The following is a 20,302-nucleotide window of genomic DNA, read 5'->3' as shown; positions in this document are numbered from 1 at the left end:
TTTACTTGCATACAAATAACCTAAATCGGAGTGCTAAAACGCGGTCACGAGGAACATGGCTGATAACCTACATGCATATAGACCACAGACGGGGGCAAGTTTTCCTTATCCGCGGCAGTTAAGACTTTATCTGGCAGGGTGAAATACTCCATAACCTGGCCTGGACTGCGGAACTAGTCTGTCCGTATACCCCTGGTATTTGAAGGCGACCATGGCCGATAGACGAGCAAAGAAAGGTATCAGTATCCCTATTATCCTCACTGTTTTAAAGGTTTCATAATAGTGTTCAATGTTTCCGTCAGCAAGGAGTTTCAACAGAAACTCCTTGCCGCCAGCTACATGTGCGTACATGTACATAGACTACAAACATGTTGTTGGCAATGTGTTCCATACAATACGGGGTAAATATCAGTTAGTTCGTGTACAAGCTAAGCGGATGTTTTTTCTTCTTATTCTTGACTGTTATGGTTGTGGTTGACGGTCATAATATATAACTTAGCTTTTCCACGTATGAAAATTATGACCTCCGCCAAGGAGATTATCTTTTCACCCATGTTTGTCTGTTTGTTTGTTTGTCTGTCATCAACATAAATCAAAAAGTTATGGACCGATTTTGATGAAATTTTCAGGAACTGTCAGAAGTGGGCCAAGGAAGAGATGATAAGTTTTTGATGGTGATCCGGATCAATTATCAATCAATAATAATCAAAAATCGCTGCCTTGGCGGAGGTCTGCGCTCTCGGAGTGCTTTTCTAGTTAACTTATATAACTTTATAATTGTAATTAAGTGTGTGGAAAAAACTGGAAAGTCGAGATGGACTTTAACTTATGGTGGATGGCAATGAACCATTGACACCCGAAACTTTATGTGGACATTTCAAAGGGATAAAGAGTTTTAATTTCATGCACGAGCAGTAACGGAATGCGCCACACAAGGTTTGGGGTATTCATGTTTCGCCCCTTTGTCAGTTAATTTAGAAATAACGTGTTTTCTGTATATGTTTCTGAAAATAAATCTGCTCATGTTATAATGATTTGGTATAACTCAATAATTGTTTTATTTTAGAGATCGGAAGTTCTATTTTCTATTTATAATACTCGTATTAAACCAACCTGACCCTTCGGTTGATTTGTTGTAATTTTAAATTGGTTATTACATATGCACACATAACTTATATGCTTCTTGCGAGGTCACGTGCAAATTTGCAAGAAGGACTTTAACCACGCAAATGAAATCTAAGTGAATTTGCAAGAACCTGAATACATGTATCTTTTCGGAATCCCGCAACAAAACCTACGTTGTTCTTACAGTTTGCAGCAAATTTTCTGCAGTCTTCAATTTGCTAAGGTATATAATTTGAATTTACTAAGAAAAATGCCTCAGTTTTTCCCATTCTATGCTTTGATCACCATATGTACGCCATAAGTCAATCTTAATCACCGTTTAAAAGCATAATTCGATTTTTTTCGTGATAAGGGCTTGTGGAGCGACTTCAGGCTGGAGAAAGTATTATCGTGGCGGAGGGATACGTACTTGAATTAGAGCGACGAGGTTACTTGAAATATGGCGAAACTGTTCCAGAAGTGGTATTGGAAAACCCGGACGTGGTTCGTCAACTCCATAAGGAGCTTGTTCATGCCGGAAGTGACGTAGTCATGGCAGTTACGGTAACATGAAACAGAGATTTTGTCACCTCTTTGTAAACATTAGTGACACTTTTCTATACATTTTCTTTTAAGATATTTTTAAAAATCCGAGAGAAAACCTACATAAAATGTGTCAGTGACAAATTCAGGGACCAGAAAATGGTGAGGCCACTCACCTATACCAATAACAGAAAAGTACATGTAGGCCGCAAACCTACCACTTTCATTCTGTAAAGTAAAAGGCGATTTTGGCGTCAATGGAGCATGTCATATATGCTAAAAATTGATCGAATCATATGCTTTTACGCTAATTTATCTTCTCTGAAGTAGGTGGCCAAGGGGGGGGGGGTTAACCAGTTAAGGGGCAAAAATGCATAGACCATGTACCTAGAGAAAATCACCGACCACCTAGAGAAAATCAACCTAGACATACATGTCCGTTGGTGCCAAATGTAACTGTTTTAAATGCCCCAGTGTTTAATGTTTTCATCCTTCCAGTACTTTGGTCATCGAGACAAACTGAAAAGAATCGACAGAGAAGATGAAGTGGAGAAGCTTCACCGTACAGCCCTTCGAATGGCGAGGGAAGTAGCAGACGAGACGGGAACCTTAATGGCGGGAGACATTTCCAATTCCACTATCTATGACCCAGATAACCCAACGATTAATGCATACGTAAAGGAAATATTCAAGGTACATGTTGGAAGGCAAGGATGTTGTAACGGAGAATGTTCAATATCGTCACGACAGGCAATGGGTTAAGAATGGTTTGGCGTAAAAAATGTTTTACGTGTCATTCTATTATTACTCACTGTACCAATAAAACTTTAAAAGCTGACCTACAAGTATGATGAAATTACGACCCATTCCCAATGAAATTATCGTTTTTACATAGATCGATCCAACTCCGCGGAGAATTTCGCTGAAAGCAATCATATTAAAGGTTAACATGCCTCCTCCTGGCGTTGAGTAAATTACAGAAAGGCTGATGTTTTATACGAGTGCGTTTGGAAACAAAAGCAGGCGTGCCATTCAGTTAATCTGATTGCATTCAGCAAGTGTCCCCGTTGAGTTGGATCGATCTACGTAGGACGATATATTCATTGGAAATGGGACCTTTATATGGGAAACCTATGACTGATACCATCTGTGCATCTGTTTAGGAACAAGTGGTGTGGGCGGTGGAAGAGGGCGCCGACTACATCGTGGGGGAAACCTTCCGCCATTTTGGAGAGGCCATGATGGCGTTGGAGACAATTCAAGAGTTTGGCCAAGGTACAGTGTTCCACTGAAGTTCATACAAACAATTATTTTAGCTTCAGGGGCGGATCCAGGATTATTTAAAGGGGGATCCAGTCTTTTTTTTAAGTGGACATTTTTGGTGTTTTGGTGGTTGAACGGTGCCATTTGGCACGGTTTAGAACTATGATTCAGCTATTCAAAATTCTAAATCAAGAGGGATTATTGGTGTGATTTTTTTTTTCAGAAACTGAAGGGAGGTCAAGACCCCCCCCCCCCCCCACATCCCCTTAAATCCGCCACTTCAGATTGGTAGGCCTACTTGACTTGAACGGATCATTTGACGTCATGATGTCCCATTAAGTTATCCCCTATCTGCTATCCTACCTTCCTTGCTATAATATGATTGATTATCCATGGAAGCTGTTGATTCTTTGCGATTGTGATCCAAATGATCCTTATTTATAGGCCAGCATAGTGCCTACAAGTAAAACAGAAAAAACACTTGCTCGTATTTTATAGTGATTGTATAATTTTTGTTCATAGATAGTTCCCCCCTTTCTCTATTTCCATTCAAATTTACTGGACTCGGTAGGTGATGCATATATGCACATTTCACAGCAGGGTTTACTGTCATTACTTTCATTATTTTCGTAGCTTTGATTTCACCCTATAAATTCCATCCATAATTGTCACCCATAGATAATTATGGATGTTTTCTATAGCCGTTTACGTTTTCTTTTTTGCCACACCATGAAATTCAAAAACTAGTATTGGCAAAATTTTATCTCACCATTCCCTGCGAGATTATATTACATGTTCTTCAATTTCTCGCCACTGTACTGGAAGTTTTCAGCTAGCCAGTCGGGTCATGTGGCCGGGCATGACGTCATTCCATTGGTATGACGTCAAGAATAAGCTCTTTTTGCACAGCTTTTCTCATCCCAAGGTGTCCCAGCAGTCATTACCATAGTTCCATACAAGGACGTAACTGTAGATGGCGTCCCAGTACCGGAAGCGGTGAGGAGGTTGGAGGCCGCTGGTGCTGCTGCGGTGGGTTTAAATTGCGGTAGAGGACCGGAGACGATGCTACCGTTGATAAGGGAGGTCAAGAAGGTCTGCCAGGTAAGGTTTAGTACATGTATATTGTGTTATATTGTATATGTAGTCCCATTTCAAAAATTGTATATTGTGTTATATTGTAGGGGGCCTACATGTAAGACCCATTTTGAAATAGTATATGATATATTTTTTTATATTGTGCATGAACTACCATTTCGAAATAGTATATTGTGTTATATTGTACATGTAGTCCCATTTCGAAATTGACTGCACAGTTACCATGTAGATATCACAATATCGTGTGCATTGAATCACCGGCAGGTGACGGCCAATAAGAAATGATACATTCATTGTGAACGGGCCCTATAGTATACCAGTAAGTGTCCATTTATGATGTACACGTATATTCTTTACAGGGTCCTGTTTGCTGTTTACCGGTCTGTTTTAGGACAACCCCAGAGAGACCCGTGTGGCAAGCTCTTTCTAATCCAGGTGAAAAAAAGTTTTTAAAAAATAGAACATGTATATGTCGTACGCTAACATTCTTTGCACCACTTTGTAATAAAAATTTATCTAGAGAATTAATACAGAAGAAGCGTATGAGGAAGGAGTATACATGGTGGCTTGTTATGGCCTAGGGTCGGCCCGCATGACTCCATATCTCCCTGTAAATGCCTTGTATGTAAGTTTAAGGGTGTTTCATGAAGTCCAATTTTGTCTAGTTAAAGTACTACTAATTTGTGAAGCAAGAAGTTGTCTCTTGATATGAAGCGAACGCATATTCCCGTAAACGCATATAAACCAGTTCTCCAAGTTTCTTAATGACTCAAATGAAGTCGACATGCAAAAGAATAAACCAAATGAATCACTCGGCCAGCCAAATATAACTTTGAAACTGCGCATTATTTAAATTTCTTGTCGTAATCTTGATGTTTTTTACTTTTAGAAAATGCATCCAATCCCGACTACGATATAGGAGCATGGCAGTGTGGTCGCACAGAGATAGGAAAGTTTGCCCAACAACTGAAGGAGCTTGGTATCCAGTACACGGGGCTCTGCTGTGGTAACGCCGCCAATCTCCTCAGGATGGTGGCGGAGACGTACGGAAGGAGGCCGCCCGCCAGCCGGTACTCTTCATACCCGGATACTTCGGTCAGAAATCGACCCAAGTTTGCGCCGTTAAATATGTAAAGGGGCTTCACAGGGGAGGTGATGGCATGTGTGTACATAAGCGTGTACCCCGAGGATAATGGTGATCATTTATTTCACGAGCACCCCATCGTGACTTTATAAGTCTCAATTTAATGTGGTAAAACGGTGTTCTAGTTGTCAAAAATTGAGCAAAATGAACAACATTATGGACCACAAATTTTTGACCAACTTTACCCAAGTACTTTAAGTTTCGAAGGGGCGTGCAAGACAGTTAAGCTGATATCATTGATTGCGCTTTAATAGCAAGAATTCCAGCTGAAATAGTTCGATCCTGTTGGACCGATAACTTTTAATCTGAAGACAGCCTGGTATAGGATACAAAATTAAAGAATAGACTAGCGACCCCTGTGGTCAAAGAGTACCGTGCTCCGTCCTCTACTGTGTCAGTCTAATCTGAGTTAAGATTATTTTAATTATACAAATATAAACATACAGCGGTACTCTAAAACCCCGTAAAAGCTTACAGAAAAGGAATAATTCACTTTTAATCATTTATTTTTTCAAACAAAAATTCAAAAGGTGATTATAATTGTCATGTCAAAATATTTGATCAGACAATTAAAGTAACGATTGATTAATAATATGAATTGACAAAAATGGAATAAATGACTTGAGAAAAGAGATAATTATATAAAATGTATTTAACAAGTATTACAAATTGATATGTGAATCAGAATGGTGCCAATTTTCATTTTATGTTTCGAATGAATTGAACGAAAGTGAATTGAATGTAAACTTCCAATTAAAGTAATAAATCGCCACATAGATTACATGATGTACATCTGACTGTTTAATAAAGCTTGTCAATAGAAAGACGACTGCTTTCAAAATTGCAGAAGAGATTTGGATGATTTCGCAAGTAGGCCTAGCCTAACATTTTGCACATCTATCATCCAATATTTTCTGAGCAAGTAAATATTCAGAAATACTGTAAAATGTTTTTTAAGAACCATGCTATTTTAAATTTATTATAAAAAAATTTATTAAAAAATAAAAACTTTTTCCCGGTTTTTTTTTACCAGGAATTTGAGCAACATCGAGTCACGTTTCAAAATTTGAAACGCCTTGACTGAAATACTATTAAGGCACATATGCGTAGATGTTAAACAGTGAATGATAACATAACTAGAGTCATGTTTTTCTTAAGGCGGTTAATAATTTCAATATTTTACTAAATTTAGTGGAACAAGTGACTTTCTGTCCAGTATTTCTCTCCTAAGATCGCCTCTCTCTTTCTGGAGAGCCGAAATAAAGCACTCTTTTTCTTTCACGGTCACTTGGAGTTTATATCTCTCCTTCTTCATGGCGTTAATTTCCTCAAACATTCGAGCAATGGTGGCTTCTCTGTCTTTTATCGTGTTCTTGAGTTCGCCCACTTCCACCATGAGAGCGGCGCGATGATCTATCAGGGACTCGAGGTTAAGCTCCTGGTCGGCGATTTTCGACCGGCATCCAGCCAACTTATCCTGGTCCAGTTTCCACAGCCTAGTGGTCTCCTGTAAGTTAGCTTGTGTGTTATGTAATGTGTTTGTGAGCTCGAAGTTTTTTGTTGTTAGATCGGAAATCGTTCCCTCGTGTTGAGCAATTGTGTTACGACAATCGGCAATCGTTCTTTCGTGCGTGGCTATAGTGTCGTAAAGTTTCTTGAGAAGGTTGTCCAAGTTGTTTTCAGTCCGGGACAGCAGACTTTGAACTTTGTCCATGAGATTTTGAGCAGGAGCTCGGGAACCTTTATTATCAGTTCCCGACTTTGGTAAGTCAGCTGAATTTCGGCATTTTTCTACCCTTTGTTCGACCTCAGCCATCTCCTTTTCAACTTCCGTAATCTTATTTTTGTACTTCTCAATGAATTTGTCAAGATCGCTGCGTATCGGAGCTTGAAATTTCGATTTGGCACATTTCTGTAGAGATCGGTTGGCTTCTTCAATTGTCTCTTCACAATGTCGCTTCTGTACCTTGAGAGCGTTAAGCGCGGCCATATTGCTTTCCAATTGTTCCATTACAATTTCTCCCAGTCCCGCCTTTTCTATTTCCCATCTTAGCGGAGTGGCCACCATTTTATCAAGTTTCTGAAGCGTCAAAAGCGTTTCTTTACACAGGGTGGTTTTGAAGTCACAGAGCTCTTTATACTTTCTATCCATAAGTGTCTGCAGGATTTTCAAACTGTCGACGTCAATGGTGAGTGCCATTTTCTCATCGTCTGTCGTGATGGTTTCTCGTGCTCTATGCAGCATAACGTCACGGCATATCTTTAACTCTCTGACTAGCTCCGACTTATACTTTTTGAGCACGCAAATCTCCTCATCCTTCAGGTTATACTCCGTCACTTTCGTTCTTTTTGGCACGCATTGTTTTTTCTTCAAATGCACCATGTGAGAATAATCTGTCCTATACAAAATATCAGTCAAAGCCAATAAACCCGTGGCGTTCTCCTCCGGTGATGGGACGACCTTCTTCTTTTGGGCTAACTTTTTCTGTTGGGATTTTGGAAACGCTTCAGAAATATCCCCACGGTCTTTACTCTGGGACGGGTCGTCGACGACGTCATCATCAGCATTTGGTTCCAATAAAGCCGGGACGTCTTCGAACTGACAGGTGTTGGACAAAAGATCCAGTTCCGGTTGAGACAATTTTGTCCTGGAGTACAATTTCCGGGTAATGCGACCTATGGCAGCTTCAGGTCGCGAGGTGATGGCCACGTGATCGCTCGTTGACGACGGCTCCCTGGAGGGCGCCACCATTCGTGCTGCTGTCAACATTTCTCCGCTGAAAAATAAGTAGAAATACATTATTTTAAGATAAAACGTATAACTCTAAAAGGGATTATTTTAAGTTGTCCAAAAAAAAAGTACTCGTTCGTATGCATGAAACCAATTAGTATTTGAAAAATTAATCTACATTAAGTGCGAAACAGCAGTGTGGGCCTTCGCTCATAGTTTCTACATTCGAAGTTTTATATGCAGTACTTTGATTTTGCTATATCATAGGCCAGTAATTATGCGCTGTATCGGTTGGTAATGGATCGTCACTCTAGACATTAAATGCCCTGGTACATAGCATTGCCAGGGGCGGATCCAGAGTTATTTTTTGACAGTCTTCCAATTTATCTATGTTGATCCGTCCTCCATTTTTGACCGTCTTCCGAAATACCCGTCAATGTAAACTTGAAAATCTGACCGTCTTCCGGAAGACCCAGAAGACGCCCTAAACCCGCCCCTGATTGCTATATCACTATAACATGTAGGCCCTATCAGGGAAACACTTGCAAGTGGAACTGTAGGTATTGATTCCCATGCAACATGCAATGTAAAAAGTAGTGTACAAAACCAACACAAAATTAAACCACGACCACAATAAACGTTTCTTTGCGCTCAAAAAGAAAAAAAGATTAGGTACTTTGTACGTATCTGAGCGGGATAAAAACTACCATGATCAAAACTACCATGATCACCTTGTCGAATTTCAGAGCGAGCAGGTTCTTTATTTTTTACAGAAATTGTTCATGTTTTTAAATAAATTAAACACGGGTACTCTGTACTTGACTGCCATTCAGAATTTGATCGATCGCGCTTGCTGGTATAATACAACACAACATGCTGGCAAAATACTCGTCAACATCAATCGGTACAGCAACATGAGAACTATTTATTACACTTTTTATAGTTTCCGTGTTTTTATTTTTTTCTTCTTTCAAGTGACGGAACAAGAAACGTCCATCACCTCATCGACCTTTAACGGGTACCACTAGGAAGCTGAACACTTAATGACACGCCTTTTAAGCTTACATAACACCCCTTTCTATAAGAGTTAATAAAAATATTATTTACAAAAACTTGGCAGCGGTTAACCTTAAGGTGTTTCGAGGCTAGTCAAATAGTTTTATGCATGCAAATAACTGAGCCATATTCGAGTTTGTTGTTCATGTTTGTTCAAAATTTCGACTGTTAAATGGCAAGGCACCCAGGTATACACAATTACAATATTATTTCATTTAGGCCTACAGTTCTAGCAGTCCGTTGGTCGATTTAGATTACTTGGGTAGAAGAGAAACCTGCAGTTTTGTAAACATTGGCGTTTTACACTAATTTCTATTAGGTTATTAATGCATTATTGATAAAAACAAACCAAAAAAAATCTGGCTGAAATATAGTAGGAAGGTTGCACTGCGAAGCCGACACCACTTGTGGCTTATGATAATTAATAATCAAAAAAGCACACTGTTGTAAAAGCCTGCCAGTGTCTCAAGAAATGCAGAGCTGAGATCTCTGTATCTGAGGGATTGATCACTTATATTTACACAACAGTCTGCCAATATAGGTTCAATATTCATGTCACGTTCGAAATATTGATCGTTCTATAGATTTAGGTCAAATGTTGATATATAACAGTAACGACACTTGATGAATCTTTTTATGATCTTAGTTGATTTAAACAATCTAAGAATGGATACTAATTTCTCAGAATTTCGTCGCGATCCAGCAATGTGTTCTCGAAGAAAGAAAAAAAATTACGAAGATAAAAAGCCGTTAGTGCTGAATACCAAAGATGTCGCCATCAGTGATACTAAAGATAAACAACGGTCTCTAGACAGTTATCTAAGGGTAAACAATTCAACTGTCAGGTTTAAAGCTAATGGAATACAAACCAATGTGTATTGTACATATATGAGTTTTCCCTCCTTGAGAACTTTTCCCTCCCGTAGAAACACAAACAGACACATAAATTTCGATAGTTTTATGCACGCCAAAATAAAACAAATCTTTGGACAAATCAAGTTTGTGAAGATCCCCAAAGCAACAAGTCTAACAGCGCATATGCCGCTTGCCACACTCAAAAAGATTTCGATTAACTTGCCAATTTTATTTTCTTTTTAACTCAGTTATTATAAGTAGGTATACCTTTCCAACTTTTTGTGAGCGGGTTTAAGACCTGTTAATTTACTGTTCCTGTTAGAAAACGACATATTTTTATGTCAAATAAACTGAGGCTGCTAATTTAGCACGTGTTTTGCGAGATGCAGCTGTCACGGAAATCTTAAGCAGTCACGTTCTGGGTTAAAAGCTTAAAGCGCGGCACAAAAACACTTCTTTGGTAAATGTAGCATAAGATTTCTTTTTAAAATCGCACTACATGTTAGCACGTTTTTGTGATCCCGTCTGCCTTTTCATATTGCTTTCACCATACTTAATTTTCTAGTGCTTAGTCAAGATTCTTGTACAGCGTAATTTTCTTAAACGTAAGGATACCGAAATTTCATGGTTAAGGGCAATTCGAATTATCCATTTCAGTATTCAAAAACTGTCAATCGGGTTTTAAGAGAAAAATGTCCCCCCACGTATTGCTAATGAGACTGGAGTAGAGTACAATGTCTCTGCGGCGGCTTACATGTATCACTTTACAAAGCACACTATATGTAACGGGACTTGAGAGTTAATAATGGACGCTATAAGGAGGCTTAGGGCTTCTGTTCACGTAACAATTGTAACAATTCCTTCTACATCATGTACATGTCAGTTGATATAACACTCATTATATACTTTAAAAACTTCTTCTCAGCAGAAACTTAGAAGAAACTTAACTATATTGAAGATTAAGCTACAACCGGGTCCTTGACGCCAGGTTTATGATTAACTTTTAGTCGACCATAAACAGTCAACACGTAATGTCGCCTCTAGATGTGTAGACGCTGCGCCTTACAACCCACTTAAGACTATACCTACGAGACCAAGACTGCGGGTGTAACAGGAATAGAAGTCCTAGGAATAAAATTCTGGGCTCCCATATGAAAAGTACAGGTTCGGATTAGGCCCCTAGTCGGAGTATTAGGCTTAGTATATGGGACGAATGTCACCTACAAAGTAATGTGATGGGGAACGGACTACGATTCCTGTTACACCGGCCAACACAATACAATATCATAACATACATTTTGCTTGAAATCATATCATTATAAAAAAATCATTTAACAAACGAGCTTTAAGTTACCATGGTGGGGGTCTATTCCCGCCGTTCCTAGGGCTACACCAGCGTTCACCGTCCATCTCTTAAACAGAACCTTCTACCTCAGAGACGCCGCAATCTTCACACTCAAACCGAGAGTCTGGATAGTTAAAACAAATGACAACAGTCGGCATTATATCCAAAGACTCTCACGACATCCCTGCCTCAAACCGGAAGCCTCTGTTGCCAGTCAATATTCGAGATCTACTGGACGATATGAACCCTAAGCGTCTTGTTGTCATACAGTAACCTTTCTCAAAGGCACTAAAATAAACTGACTATAAAGAACTATCGCGCGAACCCAATACTTACATAAACAGTACAATCTCTCAGTGGCTGATGTTGTTCAAATAAGATAGAAAGGTGTTAGAGCCTTGGACTAACATGTGAGTTTGGATAGGTCATAGAAACGGCACTTAAAGATAAATACATAATCGCAATGGAACTTGTTCAAATTGAACAGGCATGAGAATTGCGATCTGCGGGAATATTCGGGGAGAGACAGAAGAGAATGCTATCTTGGACGTATTTGCTGCCTTGTGAACGGGGTGAGGAGGAACGTTCGCCCGCCTTTGCCTGCCAGAGAATCGGTGATCCTAATACGTAGCTTATCCTTAGTGCCTTAGTAATTAATTTTTCGCACAAATTTCATGATGTATGATGATTTTCCGTGCGGGATACCACTGTTGTCAGGTGCTTCGTCTATAAAGAAACATGTACTTAATCAAGAAGCATTGAGCAATATATTTTGTCTTTAGCCTTCCCCCTAAAAATTCAATGAGCACCTATTTCCGTCTCTGTATTCCGTTGTTTATTTCTTCGATCGAGGCTCGTTGTTACCAGGTGGTTATTAACAACAATCTCGCCCTCACGCTTCAACGGGCACATTGCAACCACGCGTTCGACGTAACAATCAATATTTGAATTATTCAATTATAAAACCCCAGATCAAATCAGACGGACGTGTAATTCTGTAGAAATGGAATAATTGATCAAAGTGGGAGAAATATGTCACTTGGCCGCGAAAAGTCACACTGGTGTTATTTCTCAAGTTCTTTAAAACATAAGGTTTCTGAAATTCGAGAAGGGTTCTCTCAGTCTTTTCTTCGGTCCCCTACTGGACTAAAGAAAAATATTTCTTTGCCTCATTATTCTTATCGTGTTCCAAACAAAATAATCCCCTAAAGCATTCATGTGTAACTTAATATCCGTAATAAGCCATTTTGGTGACTTAAATTATGCATAGAGAAATATTCATATATAAAGCTCAACTGGACCCAAGGTTTAACCCCGTACTCTTTAATGATCGATACTTACCCAAGGAACCTTAACTGCCTTTTGATTTAATTACCTAATAAAACGATAGTGGTAATTGATTATTAATTCAAAAATATTTGGCTCAACGATTGTCTTGAATGTAAACGCTATCCTTGCGTGAGAAAATTTCCAATAGCAACTAATGAGTTTTCGTCGATAGATCTGTAGGGGCGCAGTACTCGTTCGTACTGAAGCGGAAAAAATGAGTGAGATAATAAGACTCGAAACGTTGAAGTGGGCCTTAGAAAAATGATGTTACTTCCTATCTTCTTGCGCTATAAGCAAAGCCATATATAATCGACAGCTGGAGAATGCCGTCCAGAGAAAACTATCAATAATACAGTACGCTCACCTAATTCAAACAATAAAATACATGTTTCATATAATATAATAATGCGCCTACAGTTAAATCGAAATATTTGTCCCTTTATTTTATGCCCCTTGTTTTCTAACTACTATAGGACTTTTTTTCTGACAACGCAGTCAGAAACAGAAATGTTGGGAAACCTTTTAAAAAGGATAAAATTATCTACTATTTATACCATAAACTCAACAATGAATTTGACTTTAGACATTAATTTCTCCTTTTATAAAATGCAGTTAGAGGAAAACGTCTAGCGTATTTATCTCTTTAACAGGTAACACACCCATTACAATGCACGTTCAGTGTAAATCTACCCAAAGAAATAGCTTTTCCTATCTTGTATTTAATTTTCATTCTTCAAAGAGTACCACCAGTAATCGTTTTTCTATAGACATTACTTATCTGTCAGTCTAAAACGTTTTTTAAAAATCTGTTCTCTTTTTTATATATTATTGATAAGCGAGACGAGGACAGAAAATATCCTCCTCGTCACTTTCTCTAGTCATTAATTTCACAAACACTTCTCATTCAACAAGCACGCGTCTGACCATACTTCAAAACCATTTTTTTCTCTTTTTTACTCTATTATACACGAATATTTTCCTAGAAAATATAACTTACTTTAGATTCCTGTGGTCAGCCCGGCTGTCCGTGCACGTTCGTCCTCTATCCTCCGTGGCTGGCGTGTTTACTAACTTAGGCAGCGTTATGCGGCTCATATCGCCCGTGCTTTGTGTGTTGTTTTTAACCAAGTTTCAATAGCCCCTTTTTACACAAGACGTATTGTTCAACCCGAACGCGTAGAATCCGAGGGAGGAAACGCCGATCCTTAACTTAAATTTAATCAAGGAAGAACCGGTTGCTACTTGCTTTTCCCTTTCCCAAGTCCAATATATAAAATAAAGGAAAATTGTAAATCGATCTGGGAATATTTGCTGGTTCGGTTCTACCATGCTAGAGGCATATTACATCATGGATACGTGATAAAATCGAAGCTGGTATGGTCCGTATCACTCTCTCGAATTTCAATTTCACCTATGCTCGGGTTACTTGGAAATGATAATAACCAAAATCTAATCCAAATTCAAGAATTACTGGAGGGGAAAGTGTCAGATTTCTCCCCTATAAATTATGTATATTTTTCACCCGAAAAAATGTGCCTGATTCGCCCTATCAGTCTCCGTGATCTTCAAAAGTGTGAAAATGCGGTGGCGTAACTTTCACGGGGTCCATTTTAAAGTCTTATGGTCAATTTACAGTTTACAGAATAATCCTCAAGTCGCAAAAAACGTTTCCTGGAGGGGAAAGTGTCAGATTTCTCCCCTATAAATGATGTATATTTTTCACCCGAAAAAATGTGCCTGATTCGCCCTATCAGTCTCCGTGATCTTCAAAAGTGTGAAAATGCGGTGGCGTAACTTTCACGGGGTCCATTTTAAAGTCTTATGGTCAATTTACAGTTTACAGAATAATCCTCAAGTCGCAAAAAACGTTTCCTGGTTTGTTCTAGGCACATTTAAAAAAAGAAAATGCAATGTTCACAAATGAAAAAGAGATATATGCAACCATTGGTCCCAGAGGAGATACCAAACGGATGATTTGCTTAACCACATTTTAAAGTTAAAAAAATAAGTGCCTGTTCTTCATATCACTGGGTGACCAGTCTTGGTCGTTTCCTTCGTACGTTGAAAACTGTTTCATAAATGTGAATTGGTATATTACATTGTACGAAGAACTGAGCACCCCACCTCGGTGCTAAATATAAGAATTCCTTGCTGGTTTCCAGACATCTGAACTCAGAATAAAAGAAACGGCATATCTAGGTATACATCTGTTTATAAGTTTGGTTCTGGATCCAGATTCCAATCACCACGTTCATCAGTTCGAACTTCATTGGCATGAGTCAACTGTGTGGCGTATCTATGTAAAAACGGGATTTCATTAATAACCTAAATTAACAAAATCAATATTGCGCCAAGAGAGCGCCGGAATGAAATTCTAATTAAATATTTCCGTGCATTGAATGTTGAGTTTAACCAGCTAATTGGTCGAAACGATCGAAATGCCAAAAGTCAACGGATTATTTTCCATTGTGTAGCGGCTGGATGTGTAAACAGTGTCCATTTTTATTCAATAATCAAAACACTATTGAGTTTACGTACGTTTTGATATCAAACATGTTTCAAAATTGAGCTTTTATTTTCTTTTTTATGTTTATGAGTTATATAGTCCTAACTAAGCTGAGGCAGCACTTGTTTGATTCTTCTCAATATTGTTATCCAGAGGATCGGTAAGGACCCCCCCCCCTCCTCCCCCCAGTAAGAGAGATCTACCTTATTGCGCTTCAACTATTGGTTACGACCTTGGATATCTAAACTAGGCAGATGAATGTAGAACTTTAAAACTGCAATGTAGAGGCTGTGTATATGATGGCTGTCAAAACTCTACTGGGTATACGGAGCACCTCCTCTAAGATTCCGTGTTAGAGCAGGGAATTATATCGTAGGCACGATATACATGCAAGTCCCTGCTTAGAGCAACCCGAAGGGCGCAATTATCAAAGCTTATTTCCCAGAGAAGGGGGGTTTATAGATGACCCTTTCAATTTCGTATGGAATCTTTATATAACTTGAAAGAAAAAAGTCTTTGAATATATAACAAGTTCATTGGAATCTTCAGAGGTAGAGTGGGGAATGGAACCAAGGAGTTATAACAGAAGGAGATTACACGCGTGGGGGCGGAGCCCGTATTACGGTCTCTCATTGGTCGGAATGAATAGAACCCAGAGAACAATGGATGCCTATCTCTGTTACGCTTAATTGCTACTCTCGTTTAAATCTCGTTTGTTAGTATCTGTGCCTTCGTCTGTTGATTTTTGAGGACAGAAACAGAAACGGAGTCCCAAGTTTCTAAAAAATGAGAGAAATACAGAATTTATATGATATTACGTTGGACAAGGTTTTCAAAAAACAGGTAAGTGCTTTTAAATGCATAACTACACGAAATATGAAGATAAATTGCACTTTTTATGTCGTAGGGTCTCACTGTGTAAGTGCCCAGCTACACGTTGATCTCGCGAGGTGGTGTGTGGAGAATAAATATTGCACGAAAAATATTTCCCACTCATAACAAGTGCCTATAAATATAGTATCAGATGAACAAAGTTTGGTCTTTATACAGTTGCAATTGTTAAGTAATTTGTGGCAGTAGCAAAGAATAAAACTTAGGTGCACTTTCAGTAGCCGAATAACAAGCAGATGCTTAAGCCGCCATCTTGTTAATATATCGAAAAAAAATTACTCCAAAAGACATTTTCCTCCTACTTTTTGAAACTTGTGTCACATGACAGTCATAATATTTAACTAAATGTTATGTGTGCAACACACTTGCTTGAGCAGTATTGTTTTTTTTGCGATTTTACATGTGGTCTAGCTTGGATACGACAATTGACAATTTTCATGAGTTCCGATCAAAAAGTGTTACGCTTGTTACGGCCAAAAGCCTTACCGCTTTTTGTACTTTTCAAATGCAAGATTATAAAAAAATTTGGTGTGTTTAGATTCTTGAACATCTTGGTCGTGGCGTGGTATATATTGCATGGATACTGCTCCAATATTTCTTGAAAAAAATAACCTGATTTGTTCAGAATACCAATTTTTTACTCTAGTGTTATGGGTAAATGTACCATTTTGGCCTTTACCTTTTTCATGTGTAAATCTAAAAAGACTTATCATGACAGTTGGTCATCATTTTTCTTCTCACCATGGTGGGTGGCTTTGGAGTGGTAACTTTGTTGTTAAAGTAAAGTGCTCAGTTTTTTTGACTGGAAAATTTTGCCTCCACCCAGCATTTTCCATCATGGCGGTCTAACAGGAAGTTTGACTTCACAGTGTCTTTGGTATAGTTATTTTTAACTTATTTAGTCTTCTTTTTACATATATATGTTTGAATTCATATTAAACCTTTGAAAAAAGAACACACATGAATCCTGGTGCTTCTTAATTTAAAGTCTTAAGGTTTTAAGTTCACCTAGGCTCCACCAATTACTGTTATCTCACTACACATCTCTCTTTGAGTCAAGGTGTGTAAGACACACTTTATTGTGTAAGACACCTCTATAATTAAGGGGTACTTGCTTCTCTACTTAAATTATACTTCACTACTTTGGCATGTTAGGTGGCAAGCTTGGATGTTTCAGTTCATTTTAAGAAAGAAGCTTTGCCTTGGTGGTTACAAAAGAATAGAACTCTATTAAGGTTTATTCATTACTTGAAATTAAATATTTCATCTTGTAGTGTTGAAACAGAAATTCTCTCAAAATTGATAATGAATTTGACATGCATATCTTAACTACTCAAGTTTTTTTTTCTATTATAGATATGGGAGAAGGCTGCATTGAATATATGAATTATGGTCAGGCTGGAAAAAATTAAAATATGTCAATGAAAAAAGGAGGTCAGTGTGTCTGGGGTAAGTTACTTTTGTCATAATGCCTAAGATGCATTAAACATTCACTAACAACAGTACCCTTTTTAATTTTTTTTTTTTTTTCAAAATACAACAACCTTGGGCATTTTCCTTTTAGCAACCAGCCTCTCTGAAATCCCCTTTTTGTCCTGTCAGAAGAGTAGGAACCAGGGTGGATTTAAATAATTTCTTGTAATAAGTACAATTTCTTTCAATTTCTTGGGGTTATTAGCTTGTGATCATGAATCTTGATGTTCTATATAAATTTAGTTGTAAATTGTTCATTTATGTGGTGAACATTATTTCAGTCAAGTCATAACAAGACACATTAAACTTCACTGCGTAATTCCATAATGTCTACTTGGATACTAGTAGTTCATAATGCTATTATTATGTTTGTTTTTTTTCTAACCTACAGGTTTCTCTCTTTTCTGAGTGGCATGGCATTAGCAAGGCAGAAGAAAAGGCCCTGAAGAAATTCTCACTTGAGTTGTCCTTTTTGGAGAAGAAACTGGATAAGACTGGCCAACAGAGATTGCATTAAATTAATAGTGCTCCTTTATGACATTTTAAAATATTTTCAGTCACCTAACTGACTCTATACATTGCAAAAGTGGACATAAATTTTGTGTTACTGTTACGTGGAAAAAAATTCAAAACCTATATATAAATTGTTGAGTGCCATGGTATAACAGTCTACCTGATTGCCAGTGAAATTTCTTTGAAGCAGTCACTTACTGCTTACTTACCAGTTAATTTTTTCAGCTGTAACATTTTATAAATGTTCTTACTAAGTGTTGTCTTGATCTATAATAACCTTTTGAAAATCCCATGTTTTTTATCCTATTTGTAAGAATTAACCACTTTATCTTCTAGGATTTTTTTTTTCATTTGGCCCATTAGATTTTCAGACCTTGCTGGCCTGTAAGTGGAATAGTATCTGGCACAGACTGGTATCAGCAAGTCAGATAAAAAAAGAATATAATTATTTCTATTTGCACGGATGAAAAAAATGCCATCATAGACTGCATAAAACTGGAAAACTGTAGCAACTTAATCATTCTTATGACTTCATTTATTACTGCTTATGTGTAAAATTTTTGTTTTTGTTCCTCTATTGATATAATAAAATGGTTTTACTCACAGATGCTACTTTCATGAGTATAGAGTATAGAGTGCTTGAGTATAAAGTTGACTTAAAAGATATTTTAAGTTAATATAGTAAATAATAGTTTGAAATTCAATATTCTCATCTTTATTTGTTTCACTTTAAAGAGCTCAGTGAATACTAAAATTTCTGATATATTTTGTACATAAATATATTTATGAATGAATAAAAATTATTCTTAATGTATAGCACTGTGCACTTGTTTACCGACAAATATGAACAGTGTTAGCACGTGTCAAATAATCCTGAAAAAAAGGGAATTTTCCAAGATAAAGAAATTTATAACGAGTATTCAGTAAACTGACGTGTCGTGGCATTGCCTCAACCTTGGATTAAAATTTTAATTAAATGCATTATAATATTAAAATTATACCGAGTGAGAGAAAAAATACTTTAAGAAATTTAAAACCAGACACAAAGCGTAGGCACTGTCACAATGTATATGTTTATGGGACCCAAGGGCAGGAGGGTCCAAACGTTAATGTATTAATATTATGTCCTTTGGCAGTGAGGACAGACGTTCACTTGAATGTCATTTTCACAAACCACAGTTGGGACGTTTTCTTTTGACTTCTCCTTGGTGATTTTTCACCGGGTTGTGCCATAAAAAAGCCATCTATCACCGACTAAAAAAAAGCTCATGGTGACCATCCTCAGTCACCACCTTATAATCGCTTTCTATGATATCGTTCCCTTCCAGCACATCGTCCAAATAATTACCTGTGAAAAAAATCGTCAGCATACAGCGGCGCTTTGACATTACTGATCTCGAATTCTAACGCGAAATAACGCATATGAAATTTATCTCCAAGCTGAGGAGAGCGACGCAGACGAAACCTTGAGACCGGAGGCCCCCCGTAGCTAGCTCCGCCCACCGTAACAGACATCGGACAATAGAAAGGCTTGCGTGTAATCTCCTTCTGTTATAACTCCTTGATGGAACTAAAGGAAACAATTTCATCAAAAACTGAATCCAAATTTACTGCGTATCGAGAGACAAAAATGAATCCTCATTTGTCAGTTAGTAGTGTACACAAGCAAAACGCTGATATCCCAGGGCCTTGAGAGGCCTTACATTCACACGTCTCCGCACTTCGTCACATAACCTGGCTATAGAGACTGGGCGGTGGGCCCGTATCTCTAGAGAGGAGAGACTGTGTTTGCGGGGTATCAGTGCAGGCCCGTAGCCAGCAATCGCAAAAGGGGGATTGATTTTCCGAAAAGAAAAATGGGCCTTTTACCATGAAACCTCCTTGAACCTAGATAAAATTCTACCCAGAGGCAAAAGGGGGGGGAGGGGGTGTCCTTCGACACCCCCCTTCTACGGGCCCGTATTGCAAACAAAGAGGCATGTTCTGCTTGAATGCCCTATGACTAAACAACTAAGAGAGCAGTATGAACTCAACTTTAATAGTTTACAGGTAATGAGCTATGTGAAGGCCACGTGGAAGTTGTTGTAGATTCCGTGCACAAAGCGTTTTCCCAGTATTTACATGTATAATTTATTTATCGGCGGCACTGTGTTATTAGCTTTTCCTGCGTTTGTGTGCTTTTAAATTTTGTATTACTTTTTGTTTATGTTGCCACACGGAAATAAACTAATTCTACTACTGCTAACAGTAGGCCTATATGGTGTGCGTGTGCGTGCGTGTGTGTGTATTAGGGGGGTTGCACATGGATAAAAAAGATTTTACCTTTTTATCGGTCCCAAGTGATAGGGAATCTGAATCGTCCTTTCGGCAGGCAACAGGTAACTTGGACACCCCTTGGACCCGCATCCGATTCCTTATAGCAATGGATCGTGTTGTGCCAAGCCCACTTAGAAT

At 38.2% G+C, this 20,302-nt stretch overlaps 2 protein-coding genes and 1 long non-coding RNA gene across 6 annotated transcripts; 2 read left to right on the top strand and 1 right to left on the bottom strand.

Moving 5' to 3' along the window:
- Positions 1 to 48: 48 nt before the first annotated feature.
- LOC106166038 (betaine--homocysteine S-methyltransferase 1-like) lies at positions 49 to 5,925 on the top strand. The gene is made up of 7 exons (XM_087013497.1): positions 49 to 236; positions 1,478 to 1,668; positions 2,146 to 2,340; positions 2,811 to 2,922; positions 3,836 to 4,011; positions 4,365 to 4,440; positions 4,895 to 5,925. The coding sequence occupies exons 1-7, from the start codon at positions 212 to 214 to the stop codon at positions 5,137 to 5,139; spliced, it is 1,020 nt and encodes a 339-aa protein (XP_086869623.1). The 5' UTR covers positions 49 to 211; the 3' UTR covers positions 5,140 to 5,925.
- LOC106179200 (uncharacterized) lies at positions 5,638 to 20,275 on the bottom strand. Of its 4 annotated transcripts, none has more exons than XM_087013496.1 (2): positions 20,171 to 20,275; positions 5,638 to 7,926 (listed from the first exon to the last, which is right to left on the bottom strand). In XM_087013496.1, the coding sequence occupies exon 2, from the start codon at positions 7,917 to 7,919 to the stop codon at positions 6,321 to 6,323; it is 1,599 nt and encodes a 532-aa protein (XP_086869622.1). In that variant the 5' UTR covers positions 7,920 to 7,926; positions 20,171 to 20,275; the 3' UTR covers positions 5,638 to 6,320. The 4 variants fall into 4 exon arrangements, with proteins under 4 accessions (XP_086869622.1, XP_013418185.2, XP_086869621.1 ...); XM_013562731.2 differs by lacking the exon at positions 20,171 to 20,275 and adding an exon at positions 13,463 to 13,921; XM_087013495.1 differs by lacking the exon at positions 20,171 to 20,275 and adding an exon at positions 11,473 to 11,634.
- On the top strand, positions 15,559 to 18,662 carry LOC147761772 (uncharacterized). Its single transcript, XR_015334735.1, has 3 exons — positions 15,559 to 15,814; positions 17,219 to 17,311; positions 17,727 to 18,662. It is a non-coding gene; the product is annotated as an uncharacterized LOC147761772 (long non-coding RNA).
- Positions 20,276 to 20,302: the final 27 nt, after the last annotated feature.

This window comes from Lingula anatina, chromosome 5, assembly GCF_051362555.1.
Source record: "Lingula anatina isolate TDL-2025a chromosome 5, LinAna3.0, whole genome shotgun sequence".
NCBI lineage: Eukaryota > Metazoa > Brachiopoda > Lingulata > Lingulida > Lingulidae > Lingula > Lingula anatina.
Note: the sequence above shows the minus strand (reverse complement) of the source record. Positions and strands in the feature narration are given on the sequence as shown.

Excerpts from the sequence above, each read along its gene's own strand:
- LOC106166038 (XM_087013497.1), top strand. The coding sequence starts at position 212 with ATGGCCGATAGACGAGCAAAGAAAG. Across the intron at positions 237-1,477 it reads CGATAGACGAGCAAAGAAAG|GGCTTGTGGAGCGACTTCAG; the intron begins GTATCAGTATCC and ends TTTCGTGATAAG. Across the intron at positions 2,341-2,810 it reads ACGTAAAGGAAATATTCAAG|GAACAAGTGGTGTGGGCGGT; the intron begins GTACATGTTGGA and ends GCATCTGTTTAG.
- LOC106179200 (XM_013562731.2), bottom strand. The coding sequence starts at position 13,560 with ATGAGCCGCATAACGCTGCCTAAGTTAGTAAACACGCCAGCCACGGAG. Across the intron at positions 7,927-13,462 it reads GCTGACCACAGGAATCTAAA|CGGAGAAATGTTGACAGCAG; the intron begins GTAAGTTATATT and ends CTTATTTTTCAG.